The sequence below is a fragment of the Pinus tabuliformis genome, chromosome 6 (assembly GCF_031772625.1).
Source record: "Pinus tabuliformis cultivar Carrire ecotype Pingquan chromosome 6, CPIR1, whole genome shotgun sequence".
NCBI classification, from domain to species: Eukaryota; Viridiplantae; Streptophyta; class Pinopsida; order Pinales; family Pinaceae; genus Pinus; species Pinus tabuliformis.
In genome coordinates, this window is record NC_142292.1 from 604,766,340 (window position 1) to 604,791,280 (window position 24,941).

Genomic DNA, 24,941 nt, shown 5'->3' on the forward strand with positions numbered 1-24,941 from the left:
ACAACCACACCTATTTTTTCCCAATCCCAGTGCTTTTGCACAACCTCTGCCGTCGTATCAAGTCGGTCACCGATGTCCCCTCTAGTCTAGTGAGAGATTTTCCCAAATTCGGGGCAAAATTATCATAAAAACAGCCAAAATTTTAGGCATAACTAAATGAATGCCGCCTATCCCACGGCAACGCCCACAACCTCCCTCTCCCAATCCCGGTCAAGTTGGTTACCAATGCCCTTCTCTAGCCTAATCACTCATATTTTCCAAGATGGATTCCTCTCAAACTCCGTCCAAAACCATAGTCGGAAGCAGCCAAAAATGTCGGCCGAGCTAAATGAATGCCGCCTCTCCTACGGCGATGCTCTCACCCACTCTATTTCAATCCGTCTGCTTTGCACAACCCCTCCTGTCGTATCAACTTGGTCGCCAATATCGAGTCAGTGATATCTCTTCAAAAATAAATCTAGGGGAACGGAATACGTTTTGCTCTTCCAGTTCAATGCAATGTCTCCAACTCCTCTCTCGCGCCTTCATGCATGCGCTCTCCTTATCCTCTTCTGCTCCTCCTCAATATCATGTTTCAAAAATTGCAGTTCTGTTCATAGATGTGGCAACTTCAATTTCAGCTATCCATTTGGGAATAGATCAAGCAACTGTGGTGACCCTGAATTTCAGCTTGGCTGTGATCCAGATGTTCACCGCCCTCTGCTCAATATTAGCGGAAATGAATATCAGATACTGCGTCCCTATGTGTTGAAGAATAATAGCTTTAGTCAAAGTATCACAGTCACTATAAACGATTTCTGCTGGAATAGAGGCAAAATTTTAGACAATTACACTCAATCGTGGTTGCGTGATTCCAAGAATTTTCGAATGGCCAATGGATACAGCAATCTGACATTTTGGAGGGACTGCGACAAAAGTAAGCTGTCTGAGAATAATCATACAATAAAGATGGTTGAGTTTTGTGACATCGTTTGGCACTTCAGTTCCAATGGAAAAATTGACTTCAATCGGACACTTCTCTGTAAAACGCATCTTGAGCTACCAATTAAGGAGGTGGTTCTGCAGTCCAATCCTTCCATTATCAATGAGACATTCCTAGGGCAGGGTTTTGAGATAATATGGCAGGTCGACTCGTACAGAGATAAAAACTGTGGCGCTTGTTTGATGAGTAGCGGGATTTGCGGTTTTAACACATCGACAGAATTTCTTTGCTATTGTCCCAATGGCACATCGCAGCCTGAAAAATGCCCTGGTGAGTCTTCCATAGCCTTCTGAAAATATTATCACAAAGTTTAGTATTTTCATTTAATTATATTAATTAGGTTACATTTATTTTCATCTTATTTTCTTCGGCAAAAAAATATTTAGTTAAAATGAATTAGATATATATAGAATATTGTATTATGTAATTTTATTATATACTTCACAAGGTTAGTTCAATTATTGAGTATCTGGCTAATTCTCTTATACACTTTTAAGATTAGACTCCACTCCAAAATGAGATGCTTTTGGTCTCTCGAATCTGTGAACCACATTCACACAAGAATATATCTATTTTTATTTTATTTAATATATATATATATATATTTATTTATTTTATATAGATGTGTTTTTTTAATATGAGAAACTTCAGTTTTGTATAATTTGTAATGTAAAATATTTTAATAAAATTTATGATAAATTTTAATATGTTAAATAAATTCTTAGCTATCATTTTTAATTCCATAAAAGTCTGACTTATATACGAAGTAAATTTATAAATCATTATAAGGTATTTAATGTAACAATTTTTTCTTCATTACTAATTAATATATTTCATTATTATAAACAACTCTTAAATCTAATTTTATTTTTTTAATTTTTTATTTTATTTTCTTATTGATTATTAAAAAAAAGTTTATTATATAAGGCTAATGTAGCTATTTGATAATATATTTTAATTTAATAATATATCATAGATATTGTTAGGCATCAATCCAAGTATGAGGAGAAGATGTAGAGCCAAGGTAGGGTTTTCTCAAGCTCTCGCAATGCAAAGAGTGATGCTACTATGCACGTGTTCACTCCCAGAGCGCTTAGAGAATAATGCCATTGGAAGGTTGCTTTGAGCCATGACCACGGCCTAGGTTGTGGCTGCCTCCAAGACTTATTCGCGGGGTTATTGTCGTCTGCAAGAAAACCTGCATTTATGTATGATCCTACCACCCATGGAAGCCATCAGGTCACTAACACGCAGGGATCGAAATGTAAGGGTAAATAAAAATATTTAGTGAGGACATCAATTTGTCACCTACAGGTCCAAAGGGGCTATTTTTTTTTAGCAAGAAGGTAGGAGAAGGATTTAATAACATAATTTGGAGGCGTCATCCATACACATGTATTATAGGAGGATACAAGTAATATGAAAGCAATTTTCATCACTAACTCTAGTTTATGGAGTTTTGGTGTTTGGAATCGATTTACTAGTCTCACCCATGTTCCTCTCTAGTTGTACATCTACTATTGAACAACTCGGATTTGGTAGATCACACCTTTATGCGTGGTGATGTGCATCAATTTGGTCCTTTTTATGCAGATCTTTGTCTTGATGTCTGGCTCCAAGTAGATCTGTGCAATCATTAGGTTACACAGAGAGTTGAATCGGATTTGGACAAGGAGGATTCTTATTAAATTTTTGGGAAAACTCAAGATGGGAGATTGTTCCTCAATGGGGTTTCGGATGGATCTTTTGTGCTTGATTTGAAGTGGAAGATCCAAAATAGATTAGGTATCTTGATGGAGTTTCAAAATTTGATTTATGTGGGTAGACCTTTGTGAGATGAATTTCTACTACAAGGCTACAACATCAAACAAAACTACTCAATCATCATCAACTTTTGACTGGGGGGGGGGTTTCCTGGCACCAGTATTCCTAAGGGACTAGCCTCATTTAAGGATGCAATGAAGAGACAGGTTTAGTCACAAAAGAAATCAGATCCAAACATCAATATTCCTAGACTTTATATCATGGAACAAATATATCAGGTTCCGATAATGACAGTGAATGATCCAGGAGTCATAAAATGGTTCTCTACCCTCCAGTTCCAAGCAATCATATGTAGATTTAACAGGTTGTTATAACGACTACAACCAGCTTTGAGTCTCCCTCCTCAAAATCATTGCAGTTATTCTGCACTGATAAGGTACTTGTGTTTAATAGAGTTCATATGTCATTTCATAGCTTGTGTTCAACTGATTTGTCTCGTTGGTCAACCACAAGCACACCTAGCACTTGGTTCACATCCGGTCAACCAGCTGTCGAGAAAAACTGCACAAATCTAGAGGGCAGCTTGCCTTCCCCTCCAAAAATGCATAAAGCAGCCCATCAGCTACCCTACACTCAGAAATTGTGGAGAGCAGGTTAGGCAGCCTTGCTCTGGAAATTTCATAGAGAAGGTTAGCCGGCACTATTCTGAAAAATTGCATAGTTTCAGCTAGTTGTACTTCCATCCAAAATTGCGTAGAAACTCGGCCAACTACACTACTCTCTAGAAATGCGCAGGGCAGCCTGGGTTAGTTGCATTGTTCTTCGGAATTGCGTAGAACTGGCTAGCTGCACTGCCCTCCGCAAATGCGCAACGCACCAGAGCATCACTGCTCTAGAAAATTGTGCAGAGCTAGCCAGTCAGTCAAGTCCCCTCATTCCAGAAACAGCACATAAGTTTTCCTTCACTGACTCTCCATCGCATGTGCTAGCAGGTTGTCCAGTTCCCTCTAGAACTACCCAATCCTTCCTTACATGTCAGGTAGCTTTTCCTGAAAAAGAAAAAAGTAAAAAGTGAAAAGCATCCCTATATTTTAGGTATCTATTTTTAGTATCCGGAGTTACATGCAAAACCATTTTTAGAAACTCCCCACCAAATGTCATTTTTTCCTAGATTTGTGGCATGCACGTCATAAACCCTAATTTTGTAAAATCCATTTAAACGACACCTCAGAGCTCATTCTTCACATTCGATCTTGGAGCTCTGGCGTTCGACGTATCTTTTCCAGGTAATTTTTTCTTTTCATTCCTTTTGCCACTTTTTCTGTCGCTTTTTAGTTTTCAGCTTGTATTTTAGTTTTTAGAGTGTTGTTTCAATGTATTTTAGCTTGTTTCCTTAGTGTCGCACGCATAACACTATTTCTTCACTCATAGTCACTATTTCGGCGACTTGCCTCTTAAGCTTCTTAGTTTTGGCGTTTAATTTATTTATTCACTCGCTTGAATTCAACGCATGTTTATTTCACTAAGATCTACACCAACTTCACACACAAATTCACTCCTTCGTGTTTTTGGGTTGCCATCAGGCAGATCCAGGCTGTCTCGGCCCCAATCCTGTGTATCCTAGCAAGTTCTTCTCATTTCTGGCAGTCAAGGCTCTGCCTTGCCTCGAGAAATTACACAGAGGTTGCCCACATTGTTGCCAGGTTGTGCTCTGCACAATCCTAGGATGCAGTGCCCAGTGTTGCCCATTGGAACTGTGCAGTGTGCAGTTCCAGCCAGCAACCCGACCTGATTTTTTTGCACATTGCACAATTTTAGTCAGAACAACATCTCTAGACTATGCATTGCACAGATCCAGCTAGCAATCAACCTCATTGGCAGCTGGGACTACACAATGTGCAGTTCCAGCTGACAGTCTCCCAGCTTCCCGAAGTCAATGTTACGCAATCTTGCCCAGCAGTCACCAGTTTGTTGCCTGAATATTTCTCGAAGTTGTTTGATATTTTAGATGAAATTGTCTCGCCATGAGTGTCTTCTCTGTCTCCAGGTACCACAAGCTTTTGAGGAGCTTCTCAACAATACATGTATCATGGCCTCCAAGAGAGCTGGATGAAAAGACACAGTTGAAAGCAGTACTTGGGATGTGGTTGACTAGGGGTCTTTAAGCTTGCCCATGTACACAAATACACACCTATTCATCGAGAAGGACATCAAGATCACATGGCAAGACATCAACACCTTCTTCTCAGGCGACTTTGAGGAGAATTTGGAGGATCGACAGGTTTATGTGAACATCCATAAGTCAGGACTATACAAGCTTGCATGCATGTTTCTTGTGTTTCCTTGCATAGATGTGATCCATTGGATTGTCTCACACATTGATCCTCAGACAATGATATTAAGAAGTGCCACTGGAGCAAGGCTTGCGTACTTCAACAAGGAGGATTATTAGGAGATATATCACTTATCATTCCCAGTGAGTAGGATGGATGCACCGTTCTACACTCCCAACAGCAGCATGAACACAACAAATATATTAAAACATTGGGTAAAGGAGCCAACAAAGTTCACAACGACACCTAACTAGACATACATGAAGAAGACACTTAGGAAGGCATATCATTTCTTGGTCATCTTCGCATGCTGCTTGTATGGCCAAGGGAGTGCAGAAACCTTCCCGCATAGTTGGGTTACTATGTTGGATCAACTGTCAAGTGAAGGAAAACCATTCAACTAGTCCGACATGTTGGCTCTATAGTTGAAAGTGCATCTATCCAATGCTTGAAGTCCTCCTAAGGATTAGCAAGAAAATTTATTCATGTTTGCATACTTGCTCAGTGCAATTTTCGCCTGTCAACAGTTTCCTGTCATGGGTTGGGCATGGACACCTTCAGAAAGTGTTGTGAACATACATTGAAAATTTCTCTCAGATTTGATATATCAAGGAGTCATGGCTAGAATATGTGACCATTTCATCGCCCCTTTGTACACAATGATCTTTGACCAAGATCTGCCCTACATGTCCCAGGCAGCAATGGAGGCGTTGCTAAAAATTGCAGATTGGTACGCCTCACCCGAGGGAACTTTCATCAAGATGTACAACGCGGAGAAAGCTCTGCACATGTTACTGAGGTTTTCCACGGACAAGTTGGTCATGCTGGAGGTTGCATACAACATCTCGATAGGGTTTTCAGCTAGATTGCACACGAAGAAGAAGGCACCATGTCCCACGCTTCCTGTGTGAATTGGATCATACACAATTGAGAGTTTGAAATAAGAAGATGCCGAAGTGGAAGAATTCAAGAAGTTTAAGTTTAGCACCAAGAGTTTTAACCCATACGACCCACATGGTTTATGCAGATACCACTGTGAGAGAGTGTACTATCCTTTGATCCACAAGGCATGTCATTGGCCAAGGGAAGACCCATGGAGATATTATTACAACTCCTCTAGGCTCAATGAATCGTTCAACATCGTAGTGGAGTGGCTAACAACACTCAAGGTAGCATCATCACAGAGAGAAGCAACAACAGCAGAAGCAAGAAGCGAACCTATGCAAGACAAAGGCAAGAGGAAGATTGTCGAAATCACAGAGAGGGAGCAAAGCTACAAGTTTAAGGAAGACCCACTTATGGAAAAGGTAGCTTTGGAGATATATGTGAAGAGGCGTCATCGCGATAGGAGGATAGCACAAAGAAAGTGAGAGAAGTAAAGGATGGAAGATACTGAGAGGATGTTGCAAGAATTCCAACGGAGACTTAGGGAAGAACAAGAGTTGTGCACAAGAGAGAAGGAAGCGTAGCATAAGCATGAACAAGAACAAGAGGAAGTGCAAGGTGCATAGAAAGAGCAAACTACACTAATACATGTTGGAGACTCTGAACCAGTAGCAGATAAGGAACAGGGTGACCAGCCGCTTGAAAAAGAACTTACTCTATAAGATGAACATATAGTAGAATAGATGCACATGGAGGTGGAGCAGCTGAAACAGGATCATGATACCAACCTCATACCAAAATCATTCGAGGTCACTCTACAGGCTTCACTAGCTCCAAGAACAGAGCAAGTCCCTAGTGAAAAAGGGGATACCATTCTCCTTGAGGACCATCCGGGAACAGAGATGTACAACATAGCATTTTGATGAGTCACAACACAGAGTTGTACAATCATGTAGAGTGTGCACCCCGGATGAGCATGCATCACCTGCGCACTTAGAAGAATCGTTGATTATGTTAGTGTACAGAGACATCCAGGTGCCTTGGCCGATGCTACAAATTCTTATGCTAAAGCCACGAGTTTGAGTTTTAGGTTCTTGATAACATAAAATGAGTGCATGGTTAAGGAGTTGGAAGCAACCATGCAGAGAGAGGAACAATCAACAGGATCCGCCAGAGAAGAGATCAAGATGGCCATACTTGTTGAAGTATCGGCTCTTGAGATAGTCATCTGAAGATAGTATGATAGGTTTGTCACTGTGCACAAGGTAGTTTTCCACCTACATGGTCATTAACAGTGCTACACCAAGATAGCGGGAACACTCGCAGACATACATGCTGCAATTGATCATGTACAGACATGGAAAATGAGGTACAAGGGAGCCCGCTTCACTTGCACAAGATGATGAAGCCACCAATGGAGTTGGACAAAACACGCATCCAGAGTCATATTTGAAACTATGAGGAACTCCCACCGCTCATCACTAGTATTGAGGCTTCATAAGCACGATTGTACATGATTTTGGATATTGCGGTGAGAAAGTATGGCACCCCGTCGATTAGTACGCTCACTGAGGCCAAAGAGAAGAACCAAGTCATACTAGAGCTGGATGCATACTTTGATCAATTGATGCTCACGACCACAAGCACAGGTCTGCAAGTTAGTGCAGATAACATGTAGATGTACATCGTCGGTCAGGCCTTCCTCGGGACTAAGATGCACATGTTACAGGATGAGTTGGACCGAGGTTCCAAATTAGTATACCCAGAAGAAATGGAGGCAAGAGTTCGTTTCCAGAAGGACTTCATCAAAGAGTATAAGGACACAATTGTGCACTATTAAGTATGGCATCAATTCGTCACCAAGGGTTATGGAGAGAATATTGATGAGGTGCTCTTTCCACAATCGTCTGAGTCTTAGTGTTGTCTTGTCTAGTTGACTCAAGGCAATTTTGTCCCACATGGGTATATGTGGAGAATGTATCATTTTTGTAAACATGATATAAAGTGAAATTGCAAGTGTCAGTAGTGGAATACAAACAATCATATGCAATTTAAAGAGTCATTGAGGTAGTCCAAGAGTCACAAAGGGGAATGTGAAGAGTCACCCCACCCTTTGTTATAAATAAAACCTCATAACTCATAGAACAGGGTTTCGGGATGCAAGCTTTTGCTAGGCATTGCTTAGAGAGGGCTTGGAGAGTATTGGGACAAGCCTTGGCTTCTCCAAAGTGCAAAGCGAGTACATATCTTAGGAGGAGTAGGTGGTGTTGACTGTAACGTTCCACTATTGGGGCTAGTGGTTATCGTGGTTGTATGTATGAATGGAACTTTCACATTTTATAATATAACAGAGTGAACACATTTCATGTATATGTTGTTATTGTAGTTTGAATATTCCGGTTACTTTATAAATGCATGTAATTTTACTTACGTATTGATGTATGGACTATTATGTATGTGATTGTATGAACCTTATTGAAGCATGTTGTTGGTTTAACTCATCACTTTAGATTGTCAACTATTCTGATTTCCATTTTGTGATGTCATTCAGCTCGTGTGTTCCTTTTAGGTTGCATACTATTACAGGCTTCTAAGGGACACACTTATTTTCCCCCTCCAAGTGTTAGAACCTCCCCATGCATCTCTCCTAACTTGCTGCAAGGTCACACACTTGCTTCCGACAATGATATCTTGCTTACCTCTACGTGCTATCGCAATCAAGGCATAGCTTTACTACCCGCAGTTGGGACTCCTACTCCAAACAGTTTGAGGTCTAGTTGAAACTTCTTACCAAGGAGATCCCATGACATGTTGGCGGGTCTAGCACTGTCAACACGGGTTATGGCCAAAAGCGAAGGATCTACATCATTGGGTACATACAAAGTTGAACCTCAAACTTTGAAATCCATTTGTGTTCTAGGGGTTTTTTTGTTGTACAGTTTTTATACATTGAGGAAGTGAAGTTCATTCTAAATGAGGGCCCTTGGTTTTGGGGCAGTGTCAGCCTTTTCATAACCCCATGGTTTCTAAGGTTTGATGCCAGCACAATGGTGATTTCAAAAATATCGATATGGGTCAGATTACACAACCTTCCTCTTCCTTTTTGTCACCACAAAGTTCTAGAAGGATTTCGAAAATATTTGGGGAAGTTTGTAAAGATGGATTTGGATAGACCTTCAAAAGGAATTTTTACCTTCACTAGCATATGTGTTGAAGTAGACCTTAGTAAGGGTTTACCTGATCATATCCATCTTATCCATAACAATCTTCAGTGGATTTAGCAATTAGATTTTGAAAAATGTGGCTTTTTGATGTTGTGTCTATCTTCAAACTAGACATCTACAAAACACATGTCCATGGGAAAAGAAAGATCCAAAAAGGAAAAAGAAACAACCCTGCAAGCTAAAGGGTTGGAATTTTCAAGAGAAACTTTCCTCAGATGAAGAGCACGACAAAATAATGGAGAACTCTATGGCTACTCAGAAAACAAAAGGAATATAAGTGGAAAAAGGACTTGAGCAGATCCAAAGCACGCCAGTGACAAAAGTAGCAATAACTATAGTTCCAGTACAAAAGAATGAAGCATCTCCCTCTAAAAAAGAGATGGGAGGCACCAAAAGACCCCAAACATCAGAGAGTTCAGACTTGGGCAAAGAGGGCTCTTCGAAGGTGCGAGAAATTCAAATTGTAACTATGGAAGAGAGTAACTAACTATTGTAAACGCCACTCCCAATCAAGAGGTATGGGAAAAGTAGAGAAAAAGAAAGGAAGAAAAGAATAGTTAAGTCTCTTTATACTTAAGCCCAAAATGTAACTTTTTAATAATTATTCCATAGACCTTAATTTAGTGGAGGAAGGTAATTTTTGGAGCTTTGAGCTTATCCTTTTATAGATATTTTGGCTCATGTGATTGAATGTCCTCAGGTATCTGCAAAATGTAATTTTTCTCCTCTTTACAGGTTGAATAAAAATACTATTTCTTCTTTGGAAAAAATAATAATGTAGCTATTTCAATTAAAAAGCTGGTAAACATTGATAGAGATCAAAACGCTCATCTCATAATACATCACACATAGCCAAAATTAACAATAAAAATAAAAAAAATCAACTAAATGGTAACTTTGTCTTAAATTATTATTATTATTATTAATTATGAAAAGAATTAAAAGATGAATTAAACATATATACATTTTAAAAAACATGTAACAAGATTTGTAACCATGGAAATTGGCACTCACTTTAATATGGATATTCAATAAGCTTTGATACATATCATGGGGCAATACCATGAGTTATTAATACCACATGCACTGAAATCCATAATACATATTAATATGATATTTTTTAATAGTTCAATTTAACTAGAGGAATAAAAAAACATAAGTATTTTTGAAATAGATTTCAACATTTCATTTATAATTGTTATTAAAAATATTATAGAATTTTCTATAAAATTAAATCCCATTGATCCGTCTAATAATTAATAATTAATAATAATTAAATTAATTAAAATAAAACATATAAAAAATAGTTGTAAAATAGCTACTCCCTGAACTCTTTAACTTATCCAAAATAATGTACAAACTACTTAATATTTTTAAAACTTTAATAAAAAATCTTTAAAAATCAAATATTGAATTATAAAAAATTAATATATTTTAATTAAAATTCTTTAAAAAATAACATACTGATAATAAATTTGCTTTTGCTCTAACTTCAACGAGTTATACACAGGAAATAAGTCAAGTAAAACTTGAAGAACTCATAAGGAAATAGACAAAAATAGATGGTCACGTAATCAAAAGAATAGTATGAGTTGAAACTTAACGATGCCACATTCCATTCCGCTCCTTGTTAAAAATCCAAGAAAAACCCACGAATTTTCAAAACCCCTTTGACGCTCCAAAGATAATAAGAGGACCGTTGAATCAAAACGGTGGGTCACTAATTCCAACAAGGGATGCAAGCAGCCGGGAGTCCCTGCCGGCATATAATATTGTTTTGACATGTTTACTTCCTAAATGTGGCCAGGGGAGGATTCATAGTGAGTAGATTCAACAGCGGCAGAGCGAGTTCCATATTGATGAGATCGGTAGGGATATATCGACTCGATTTGGATTCATAGTGAGCAGATTCAACAGCGGCAGAGCAAGTTCCATATTGATAAGATCGGTCGGAAGAAGAGGGATATATCTACTCGACCAGTGAGTCTAGTAGTCAGGCAGGCTTAGACCATTGGGCTACTGGATATGGATCTGAGCGAGGTGATGGTGATGGCCGTATACCTGTAATTGGATATAAATCGAGGAGCTGTTAAAAGGTGATCTGGAAATTGCAGTTACCAGTTAAATTTTAAGCAGATGGATCATGATAATGGAAAATTCATAAGCAATTGGCGTGGATCTTCACAAGCCACAGTGAGAATGTGAGTGCTGATTAAGTATAGAGTTATGATTCAGCCTTGAGCTTTACCAACTCAAAATCACAATTCTACATGAAGAATGTATTCGACGACAAGTTTTTTTTTTTGGCATTTTGCAAAGAAGGCAGGAAAAATAGTTTACACCTTTGAAGTAAGAGAAGCCATCATAATTATCTATTAAGCTTTGTAGAGAAGCATGACAAATCTGTGTAGAGCAGCATGACAACTCTTATATATGGCATATTTTATTTGATATGGACATCTCAAACTATAAATAATAATAAAAATTTATAATTATAAAAATCCACTAGTGAAAATATGTCCTGCCCGGGTCCTTGGAATATGAAGAAAAAACATAAACTCCTTTAACACCACCCTCTCATGCTCTGTTCCTTCGAGTTACTGTAATGATTCATCAGTCCATGTCTTAACAATGGGTTTGCGGTGACCATAATGATCATAATACCTGGCGCCCAATACAATGTTCTGTGCAACAACATATACTGATTATTTCAAGCACTGTTCTGTGCAACAACAGATACTGATTATTTCAAGCACTGTTCTGTGAAATACAATGTTCTGTGAAATTTTCAAGCATTTTAGAGGGATTCATCGTGTCAAAAATAAACAATTGTAAAGTTAAGACCTAAAACAAAATAATTTTTTTTTTACCCACTTCTCCTATCAATGTTCCTTTATACTTCTCACTGAATTGCTAATTATTTCCCAAGAAACCCACTCATTTAAATATTGCATCATTTTTTAATGGCACCCAGCGAAAGCTTTCGGTCAAGTAATTTTTTTATGATTTACATAAATATTATATATCACTGTTTTTAATATGATTTTCCGATATGAACAATCCTCATTTTACCCACTCCTTCAATCAGAGTTCTTTGTACCTAGGGATGCAATTGCTAGTTATTTGCCAAAAAACCCACTAATTTTTTAAATATTACATCATTTTCTAATGGCACCCCAGTGAAAGTTTTCCGTCGAGTATTTTTTATGATTTACATGAATATTATATAACAATGAATAATTATGAGTATGTACAAGTCCCGCCAATTTCGGATTGCGTACGACAGATTCTATGTTGCACGGCATAATTGTGTATGGACTTTTAATTTTAAACGAATAATCAATTATTCCTGTGTATTTAATTTAGTTAAAAGTCAATTTTCATTCAATGTGCCCATAACGTGGCAAGCGTTTCCATGGATGAAACGCCAGAATAATCATCCACACATTAAAGCTTAGTACTTCGACGCTAGCTTGCTGGTCGGTGGGCATGCGTGCTAGCGGGATCACTATCTGATGCGGTACCTGTTGGCGAACGAACTCCATGAATGAACTCAGTCTATGAATGCTGGTAGTTTGGCGGGAGGAAATGTCGCTCATCACATATTGCGAAAACACTTCTGAATTGATCTTTGTGTGGGTGAGTTTTTTTTTTTCAGTGAACACTCCTGAATTGATCTTTGTGTACGTGTGTTTTTTTTTTTGTGAGATCTGGTTCTGAGGTGGTTACGAGAAGGTCCATGGAATCTCTTTGTCATCTGCTCATTAACATCTATTTGAAAGGTGGCACTGAGATCCTGTGATTTTCAAGAACAATGCCATCGCCTTATCTTTGTTTTTGGCTCATAAGATAAGTCGTGCACTAAAGCCTTTGGGATTGTACTATATCAAGACATGTTCACAGTGTTGTATTCTTATCGGTCAATGCACCTGGGTAAAAGGAAAAGACTTGTGGTTATCCATTATTCTTTTTCTTTTTCTTAGCAAGGCGGGGAAGGACTTTAAGTTGGCATATCTGATTGGCCGAGCTTGGTCAGAGTACCTGGGTGCATTACGGTTTTAGACACTTCTTTCTCTGTACCAGAGATATAGGATCTACTGGTGAATAAGGAAAATCAAGTGGATTGTCCAAAAGACATAGGTGTTTTCGTGAGTGGATTTGACGGATTTCCTATATTGTGATATTACTATATTGTGACGTTACAGAGGAAATTGAGAGGAGTGTCTATGTTTGGTTTGGGCATAAAATATTCTTAATGTTCCTGAGAAACAACAAGTTTCAATGCAATCCCCTATTCTTCCTTCTTAATTTCCTAGTATTTTGTAGCAATGCAGAGTAAGATAGCTTATTTTTTGGGAAGGGTTTCATATGAAGATATTGGTTGAACCCCTGTAGCAGTGGCTTGCCCTGTTTCTTCTATGGCTTCCATAGCGTTGACATGATATTGAAACAGGCCCGGATCTCCATTTGTCCAAGCTTAATTCTTTATATTTTTTTGGGTTGGCTAGGTGGTGATGCAGAGACAACGATTAGAATGTTCTTAAGCCTACTCAGAAGGCTCTCAAGCACAAGCATGAAAAGTAGTAGCAGCAAAGAAGAACTCAGCAGCTCAGCTGGTTTTCGTTATCCCATATATTTACCGTAATGTTAGTGGATGGATGTTTTGCTATCTCAGATATTTACCTTAATGTCAGTAGATGGATGTTTTGCTTTCAGGTATGCCCCGAGTAATCTCTCTAACTTTCAAGTATGCGTCGGGTAATCTAACTTATTAAGTGAGAAGGGCAGCTTACCCTCCATTCTCCCATTAACTAAAGGTAGGGAGGTAAAGCAGGCTTGCTTGAATGAACGTCCATTCACCCTCACTCTTTAAGTCAGAAAGACCAACTTAGATCTCACATTTTAAGTCAGAAAGACCAACTTAGATCTCACATTTTATGTCAGAAAGACCCACTTAGATCTCATTCTTGTTTGCTCGCAGCGGGATACTCAGAAACTGAGTCGCAACGGGATACGCAGAAACTGAGTCGCAAGCGCGCACCCGAAAAATCATGTACCAGAACCCTTGGTTTTGTTTTTCAAAATGGGATTGAATCTACTCTCAACACTGCATGCACTGCAGCTCTACCCGCTACCCGCCTTTACAGGTGTTGTCTCTCGTGTTGTCTATGCCTATGACCGACGACCAGCTATAACCTTTCAAAAGGTGTTGTCTCTCGTGTTGTCTATGCCTATGACTGACGACCAGCTATAACCTTTCAAAATGAAAACAGATATACCATTTTGAAAACAGATATACCAAGGAACGAAAGAGGCATACCAAGGAACTGGAGGAGATTCTTGACCTTCCCTTCCGGACACCCGAAGATCTAATACATACCAGGTCTGTCAGGTCGCAAACTACAATGCCACTGCCTTTCTCTAATGCAACTAGCTATGAACTGCTTTGATGCAACTAGATATGAACTGTGGGCTTCGTGACTAGCTATTAACTGCTTTGATGCATATCCTACAATGCCACTGCCTTTCTCTAATGCAACTAGCTATGAACTGCTTTGATGCAACTAGATATGAACTGTGGGCTTCGTGACTAGCTATTAACTGCTTTGATGCAAGTAGATATGAACTGTGGGCTTCGTGGCCACCAAGAGAGGTGGAGATTCGAAAGGGTGGAAAACTGGCAATGTAAAGGTTCGCCGAGAGACCATTACCCCAAACAAAGAGTATAACTAGGTACGGTAACCCTCTATGGCCGAATGACCTGGAAATCTTAGAAAAGGCAAACCTGTAAATAATAACACGCCCAACCTTCAAAATTCCCACTTACCTATTGATACTTACCTATTGATAGAACGATGGGAAGAAGGGGACGGCGAAGACTGCTACAACGTTATAAGCACAGATGAGTTATTGATAGAACGATGGGAAGAAGGGGACAGCGAAGACTGCTACAACGTTATAAGCACAGGTGAGTTATATGAGAGTCATGAATATATGTTGAGTCGATGAATCGTATTAGCAAAGCAGGATGGCATTCAGCAAAAAAGCAAAGGCCAGAAAGAAAAGGCAGAGAAACCAGTTACTACCGGACGGAATTCAGCATCACACCAGGGTTGTATTTGTGTTTCTTTGAAACGCACCTGACTTTTGAACGCAATAGCCTTCCATGACTTCTGGACGCAATAGCCTTCCTTGCTCCTGCCTTCTGGACGCAATAGCCTTCCTTGCTCCTGCCTCCATTACTAGCAGGTATCTTAGCATGCCCAGCCTTCCCTGCTCCTGTCCCCATTACAACCTGTCTCCATTACCAACAGGTCTCTTAGCCTGCCCATCTCAAAACAAAAACAAAAAGCTTACACGCGGAGGCAGAGGACTGTCAAAAATACACGTGGAGGCAGAGGAATGTCAAGAAGTAACATGTAGCATCGATGGCATCAGCGCCCGGGCTAAACAAAACTACTTTGGATAAACAAAACAAAACTTTGGATATAAATAAGTTGCAACATTCCTCGACCTTGGATAAATATAACTTGTCATACTATTTCTACATTGGGATATGCGAAGCCGGCAATAAGAGGTTGATTTCTTTCGAGTTAAAAACTTTGGTTAAAATTTGGAAGGATAATGATTGCAACTCTAAAACTTTGGCTAAAGGGTGAGAAAGCTTAAAAAAAAAAGAAATCAACGATGAATTAATGAAGGTCAACGATCTACCGATCGCTATAGTCCTGCTGAAGGCAGGGACTAATAAGGGCTGGTTTAAACAGCATGCCCATCCCGACAACTTCCTCTAACACCCAACCAAAGGAAAAACTATTATTACTCGCTCACTACCCTACTCTGGTGTTACTCCAAAATTCTCGTTTCAGTGGAAGTGCACCAAGCGCACCAAGCGCACCATTGGCTTCATTTTAAGAACGCAATAGGAAGTAACAAAAGCTTTAAAGGAACACCTTATTAAGTTATTATAGAATTAATAATTATATATTTTGGAAAATTAAGATTACTGATATGAATTATTATATTTAAAATTGCTTTAATATTATGAATTATTATATTTAAAATTATTTTAATATGATATGTATATTATGATTAAAATTGTTTGTTATTTTTTTGACAAAGGTAAAATTGTAATATAATAAATTGTTTTGAATCAATTTATTATTTTTATTGTTTTTTTTAATTGAGCTGATATTATTATATTACAATATTTTTTATAGGAATCTTAACTATACTGAGAGGGAAGGTGAAGGAATCAATATTGTACCAAATAGATTACTTATACCATTTTTTTCTCTTTCTTACAATTTACTAAATCAAGCATTCATTAGTAACATATCACAATGTATAGCAATGGATCAATGCACAATATAATAAGCGCATTACATATGCATAACCAAGTAAACTATCAACAACATATAAAGATCGAGGCACATAAAACACTATCACACACGAGACATAGGATGTAAGGTGGAAAACTTTCTGAGAGAAAAACCACCATCTGTTTTTTCTCTCTTCTGATTTTGATTTTCTTTAAAAAAAATCTTATTTACATATGCACCAGCCACCACCAATGTGCAAGCCACAAATTGCCAATCATGCGAGTAACTCTTGCTCTAGGCCACCACCTATCAGAAGGCACCATTTCCTTAACTTTGCAGGGCACCACCTATTGGAAGCCACTACTCCCATGACTATTCAAGCCACTACCTATTGGATTCCCCAACACCCAAGTCTTTCTAGCCACCATTGGAAGAAAGCCAATACTCCCAAGTTCTCATGCCACTACTCGAAGGATGCCACTACACCCAAAATCTGTAAGCCACCACTTGCTATCATTGAAAGCCCTAATGTTCAAGCTATCTTGTGGACCACGTTTGACAATATTTCATACTAGGATCCACCCAACTCAATATAAAAACCATGGGTTATGTTTCATCTCATTTTCATACCAAACCCACTGCAAAATCTATGCTTAATACAATTGATACAAACACCAACTAACTCAAACCCTCTCGACCAACACACTCCAAAATTTGCTTACATAATCAACAACAAATCATCCCTCAATACGTCACCATACAATCATAGATTTTTGACTCATAATATGCTCTTAACAAACAACTCACTACACAACATCATTCATCTCGACAAGGCTCACACTTAGCCAAAACATAACAACTCAAACCTCACATACATACTCTCCATCACTCTGACCCTTAACAATACAAATCCTTCTCATAACAAATACATAAGCCATATCATTAATGGAAATACATGAAATGGATAGCAACAAACTACAACCCACTCACTAATAGACTCACTCATCATACGCTACTAAAGAAAAAACACCAATACTTCAATGCTATAGCAATATGCTTCACTAGGACCCCTACAAAACACAATGTCAATAATAGAACAATGTTATACATATGTCCTCCGTCTATGATCACAACTTTGTCTATTGACTGTCATCTCTGCCATTTTGATCTCTACATCATTGCTCTGTCATACACAATCAAACTGCCATCGACAACCTCTAAATAGGTCACTCCAACAGATTAATATGTCAGTTAGCTCAAGTCACACAACCTCTTAAGCGCACGCCAACACAGGCTATTCACCCTCTGTCTCAGTCCATGTTCAGATCTATGCTCACTCCAATCTCTTAGCTACTGGCACCAATCTCCATATAAACATACTCACACAAACCAAAAATAACTTCAACAATCAAGAGTCCATTGCACTCGCTCTGATTTGCTACAGGAAAATTTCATTCTTTAACAAACACATCACACACGATACATGCAACAATAAATCAACTGATCTCCTCTATTCTCAGCTATAAGAACGATCTCAACATCTCTTCATTGTTTTGCCATCTCTGATATAATAATCATTCTCTATCTTTGTCTAAGAGGACATAAGCCAACCTAAGCTTAATGAAATGTGTGGGTATAAATAAAACAACGCCCAACACTCCAATTGGACTAGATTCACAACCATTAACTTGATCCATTATGCCAAGTGAGATATCAACATTCCACCATGATACAAATCAACATGATTAGTGTGTTCCACTACTTGGGAGACCTAATCAATGGACCATGGACCATGTCAGTAATTACATGGTTATTTTAAATCATCCACACCTTCCCTTGATCAACAAGTTACTATAATGTTGAAGAACCAATTCAATCTGAACCTTCCAAGCTAAACCATGGGCATTATAGTGGTTTAAGGTTCGTGAAATTTTATCTTGGGCAACTAAAGACATGGATGCAGATTCACTACCCTTAATCTGGGCTACAGACACAACTTTTCCAAAGAAAATTTGGGATGCCTCCTCTATAAACATGGATTCTTAATCCAACAACAATTTCCATCCTTTGTTTTGGGGAAAACATAAAGACCTCTTCCCAGATTTTCCATTGCTACTTCAGGACTTTATAACCATCTTTTCAATCCCCTGTAAAACACCATTCACATCAACACTTGATAAAAACGCCATGCAATTTCATCGATTTGTTGACATCAATGGCAACAATATTATCTAACTGACTGACTGTCTCCCGGGGTCGACATCAATGCCAACACCATGTTACCAACATTATTCCCTTTTGGCATTGATGGAAACCTTTAACCACTCCATCAAATTGATCTTTAATCACTACAAGTTGGCTGGTCTTTATTCTCTACTAGGGTGGTCCAATGAATGACAAAGGGTTGTCCAAAACATTCTAATACACCATGCAAAAACACTAAATACACCATGATGATAACAATAGGCAATGTTGATTCCAAAATATTTTCTAATGAAACTAGATCAGCTACCAACATCTGCAAAATAATCATGAGAAACCAAGGAAATACCAACACCATGCCTTCTTTCACTGAACATACTCCCTTGAGCATGTAATGGGGACTACATACATCTCCTTCTTATTGTTTTACACATGAATCTTCTACTACAATACATGTCTCCTTGTCATATGCAAGAGACAACTCAGCTGACCAATGACTCCATACAACCAACGACCAAATAATGTACAAGAAATACAAGGCTTATTAATGAGACACATGGTTATGACAATTACATACAAGAACCTATACATGGTTGAGACAATACATTTTGGATAACTTTTTCGATGCACACCTAACAAAATATGTATTCCTTCTACTCAATCTTAGACCAATGACTGTCATGTCTCTCAACCAATGTACCAAACACCAATGATACAGGGTTTCTCAAATGCACACAAGAGTGCTTTACAAGGTTGAAATAGATGGTTCACTTTGATGCATGCCAAATGACTCTTTCTCTCAAACATGACTAATACTAGGGTTACTAACTGATAATAATCATAGCAAGTACGACAAGGTTCTTCTGATGCCTTTTCACTCATGAATACAATACATGCATCTGCTACAAGGAATGAATGAAAAACAACATAACCATAACAAGTAGGCCTTGAAAGCCTATATGCAAGTAAAAATACCCTAATCTTGTTATACCTCCAATAGGAAGGCTAATCTTGCATAACTAATCATGCATGAGGACTCTCTTACATCATGTTGTTGCTGCTACTAATCTCCATCAACTCATCAAGCTATTATACTACTACCATACACTCCCACTAAGGTTATACACATATCATACACTTTTGCAGTATTTTATGAATATGCATTAGGCAACTATGGACTACAGAGGGGGTTGATTTCTCTAATTCACAAGTTTCTACTCCTTCTTCTTCACCCACACTATAGTATGATTATTTTTATTGTGTCCATTCTACTTTTGTTTTTTGATGGGCCTATTTTTCTGCTTCCGCTTCTCCTTCTGCTCGATTTGCCTTGAGGAACCAAACAAATGGCAATATGTCGCCACACAACCAATGTTCTGACAGGTGTAACACCTCACATGACTGATATATGATGAAATGGGGTCATATCTTCTTCTCATCATGTCATATCTTTGCCTTCCATGCATCATGCCTCTACTCCGTGGGCTATATCTGAAATCAATTCCCTTGTGGCCAAATATGTTACACGAAAAAACAACCATTTAAAGAACTAATATATCTGACGGTTGATCTCCTTGGCGACCCATATTGTTGCAAGCTCTGCTGACTAGATAATAACACTCTCCTTCTACAGCTAGTTGGAACATGACCAAAGTTTTGGCAGTTGTAACACTTGACCTCATCCATCAAAGGAGCAAATGGATTGTTGCTTCTCCTTTGAAATCTATAGATATTTGTCATAATATTTAACCCTGGGAGTGAAATATCTTCTAGTTTTAAGTGCTTCTTGAGGTTCTCTTCTCTGTTGTTGTTGGATCTACTACTTCTTTCCTCGCTACTTTTTCTAGTTCCATTTTCTGCTACATGATTCTTATGTGTTTCATCATTATTTCCACTTTTCTATGAGCTCGACTATGAGCTAGACTTTCCCTTGGGAAAACCAATACTAGATCTGTTAATGGGAGATATTTGGATGTTGTAGGTTTTCCAAATACTTGGTGCTCTTCTCCTGCTTGAGCTAGTTTTCTTTCTCTTCTAGTTTCTTCCTTAATGTGACAACTTCAGCCTCAAGGTTTTCAATTTGACCCTCGCTCTCTTTCAGCTGATTCGCCTTCACATCTTCGACTCTTTTCGATTCTTCCAACTAGGTCATCAAACCAATGATCTACTCCTTGAGCTCCTTCTTCTTTTCATCACATATATAAAAGAAATTCTCTTGATATTTTCATGCAGTTATTAGCCTACTAACCTCAACAAATAATTTCTCTATTACATCCATAACTAAGTCATATTCAACTTGAAGAAGCATCAATATATCATAATCATTAACTTGGTTGTTTGACTCAATAAGACTAACAACATATCCATCTAATGTGTAACTCAAAACTAAATGATAATTTTTTTTATAACTTTAGATCTTTTTGTTGCATGAAATCTCGTTCTCTTGTCCCTTCATTTTCTAATTTCTTCAAATGATCAGTTGAACCATTCACACTAGTGGGGGGATACTTTTCTCATTGAGATTATTTCTTCTAAGGGCCCTTTTTCTTTTTATTGTTCTTTCTCTTCTTCTATTTATCTCCATTTCTACTATTGTTGTTGCCTCCATAGAACACCTACAATCTATCCCAAACCTCCTTAGTAGATTTCAAATCTATTATCTTCTTTAGGTCTGCAATACGTATACTTTTGTATATATCACACATCTCGCTTGAGAATTTTGCCGCATCATTTTTGCTAACATAGGATCTAGGCCACAACCTTCAAACATTAACTTGCAAATGTTAGATGAATAAGCTAATAAATCATATTTAACTTTTGAGCCCATACCTAGTATTTTGTAGCTGTGAGGATAGATATTCCTTGAGGATTCATTTCGATTTTTTTTCAAAATTTTCATCAAATCTGTTGGATCTAATTTCCAATGATCGAGGTACACCTGGAAGACCTCACTTTCATACCAATTGTTCAAACCTTGAAAATAATGAGAGGGTGGGAGTGAATTAGTATTATATCAAATGGATCATTTATAGAAATTTTTTCCCTTCCTTACAATTTACTAAATCAATCATTCATTAGTAGCACATCACAATGTATAGCAGCAAATATATGCACAATATAATAAGAATATTCTACATGCATATCGAAGTAATCAAGGCACATAAAACAATATCACACATGAGACACATAATATAAGGTGGAAACCCTTATGGGAGAAAAACAACCATCTACTTTTTATCTGCTTCATCTTCTTTTAATTAATCAAAATCTTCTTTATATATGCACTGGCCACCACTAGTGTGCAAGCCACAAATTTCTAGTCATGTAACTCTCGCTTCAGGGCACTACCTGCTAGAAGCCACCACTTCCTGAACTTTGCAAGGCACCAGCTGCTAGAAACCACTACTCCCACAACTATGGAGGGCGCCACTTATTGGATGCCCCAACACCCTAGTCTTTCTAGCCACCAATGGACGATAGCCACTACTCCTAAGTTTTCAGGCCACTACCTGAAAGATGCCACTACACCTTTAATTTGCAAGCCACCACTTACTATCACTAAAAGCCCCAACCTTCAAGATCTTGTGTAGACCACATTTCACAATATTTCACACTAGGATCCACCTGAATCAATACAACAACCATGGGCCACATTTCATCCCATTTTCATACTGGACCCATTGCAAACTCTATTCTTAATAAAACTAAATACAAACACCAACTGACTCAAACCCTCTCAACTCAATACACTCCAAACTCTGCTCACATAAACAACAACAACTCACCTCTTAATACATCACCATGCAGTGATAGACTTTGAATCATACTCTAGCCTTAACAAACAAATCACCACACAACAACATTCATCTCAAAAAGGCTCAAACTCAGCCAAAACACAACAACTCAAACCTCACATACATACTCTACATCACTCTGAATCTTAACAATGAAAATCCGTCTCATAAAAAATGCATCGGCAAATATCATTCATGGGAATACATAGAATAGAAAGAAGAAAACTAAGACCCACTCACTGACAAATAATCATCATACACTAATAAAGTACAACCACCAATACTTCAATGTTATAGCCATTGACTTCATCAGAACCCTTGCAAAACACAAATTTAGTCATAGAAAAATGTTACACCTCTATCCTCTGCCTCTTATCACAACTCTATATATTGAGTGTCATCTCTACCATTTTGATCTCTACATCATTGCTTTGTCATACACAATCAAACTATCATCAAAAACCTTTGCACTGGTATGTCATTTAGCTCAAGTCACTTTTCCTCATAAGCACATACTATCTCAGGCTATGTGCACTATGTGTCAGCCCATATTCATATCTATGCTCACGTCAGTCGCTTAGCTACTGACATTGATCTCTATATAAACAAACTCACACTAGCCAACAGTAACTCAACAATCAAGAATCCATCACACTGGCTCTCATATGCTCTATGACAATTTCATTCTTTAACAAATGCATAACACATGATCCATGCAACAATAAATCAATCAATCTCCTCTATTCATATCTATAGGCATGATCTTAGCATCTCTTCATTAGTTTTCTATCTCTCATAAAATAATCTCTCTTTATCTTTGTCTAAGAGTGCATAAGGCAACCTGAGCTCAGTGTAATGCATGGGTATAGATAAAACAACACCCAATGCTCTAATTGGACCAAATCCACAACCATTAACTTGATCCATTACATATAAGTGACAGATCAATATTCCACCATGATCTAGATCTACATGATTAGTGTGTTCCACTACATTGGAGACCAAATCAGTGGACCATAGACCAAAAAAATTACTTAGTTATTTCAATGCATCAATCACACGTTCCATTGGTAACCAATTCCAATTCAATTTGAACCTTTCAAGCTAAACCATGGGCATTACGGTGGTTTAAGGCTCGTGGTATTTTGTTTTGGGCACCTACAATAAAGGACATAGGTTCATTGCCCTTAATATGGGCTACAGACGAAGGTTTGCCAAAGAAAATTTGCACTGCCCCCTTTACAAACACAGAGTACTTAGTCAATAATAACATGTTTCCTCTATTTTAGGGAAAACATAACAACCTATTCCCATATCTACTACAGCTTCTTCAGGTCATCTACAACCATCTTTTCAAGTCCCTGTAAACCACCAGAGACATTAGCACTCAATGAAAACACCATGCAATCTCATCAATCTAATGACATCAATTCCAACACAATTATTTGACTAGTTGAATATCTCCCAGAGTTAAAATCAATACCAAAACCATGTTTCCAACACATCTCTCCAACACTGGGTTGTAGAGCTCCTCTAGATACAATAAATAAATAAAAACCACTAGTACTTTATTCCAAAAGTTGAACATGCTACAAAGGTTTATAATCATACAACAAAAATCATATGATCACACTATTACAAGGATTAATTATATAGTTGGAAGATGATGATTTTAATCATTACTTTGCAATTATCTTAATTTTAGAATTGGTAACTTGTTTTCTCGTTATATTCTTAAGATAAAAAAATTCGTCATTTTAAAACAGAGTACTCTAATTATCGAATGCTTTCATTTCTTTTGTTAAAATTTGGTGATACAATTTTTGGAAAGATTCTGAATTTTAGTTTTTTAAATTATGTTTCTGAATGTGTAAATGGATTCAACACCTAAAATTTGTAGTTTATACATATGAAACTTATGATTTAAATAAATCCTATCATATTTCAAGCAAAATTTATAGGAAAATATTCCTAGAAAAGGGAAAACACCTAAGAATTAGAATAGACATTGTAAAACACTTAAATGTGTCCACATTCCACCCAATCACCCCAACTCTATGAGGGTAGCTAAATTCATCTTGTAACTATCTACCTTCCCTTTATCATGAATGCTAAATTAAAATGGACTAGAATAATAAATTTATAAGAAGCTTTCTACTTATAATGAAAATGATTCGTCCTGGGGGTGGGGGGTGGGGGGGAGCTTAATTGGTTAATCCACAAAATGTGAAATTGTTGAAACTCAAAAGACCCAGGTTCAAATCCCCCATGTTGTGACCTAGGCTATGGGGAGGAGGACATATCATAGCCTCTCAGAGTTTTACTGGTAGTTATGTGTCAAGCGGGTTGCTAAATACCTTTAGGTTACAAAAAAAATAAAATTAATGAAAAGGATTCTTTTGTCAGGATCACAGAGCACCCAGAGAAGTGGTGGT

At 37.8% G+C, this 24,941-nt stretch overlaps 1 protein-coding gene across 1 annotated transcript in view; it reads left to right on the forward strand.

The window, feature by feature from the left end:
- The first annotated feature begins 249 nt into the window (after positions 1 to 249).
- Positions 250 to 24,941, forward strand: part of LOC149260012 (LEAF RUST 10 DISEASE-RESISTANCE LOCUS RECEPTOR-LIKE PROTEIN KINASE-like 1.2) — a 60,908-nt gene continuing 36,216 nt past the window's right edge. Inside the window, exon 1 of the mRNA XM_089378411.1 lies at positions 250 to 1,252. Within this exon, the coding sequence (XP_089234537.1) occupies positions 499 to 1,252 (754 nt within the window). The 5' untranslated portion in view covers positions 250 to 498. The remainder of the gene's footprint in view (positions 1,253 to 24,941) is intronic.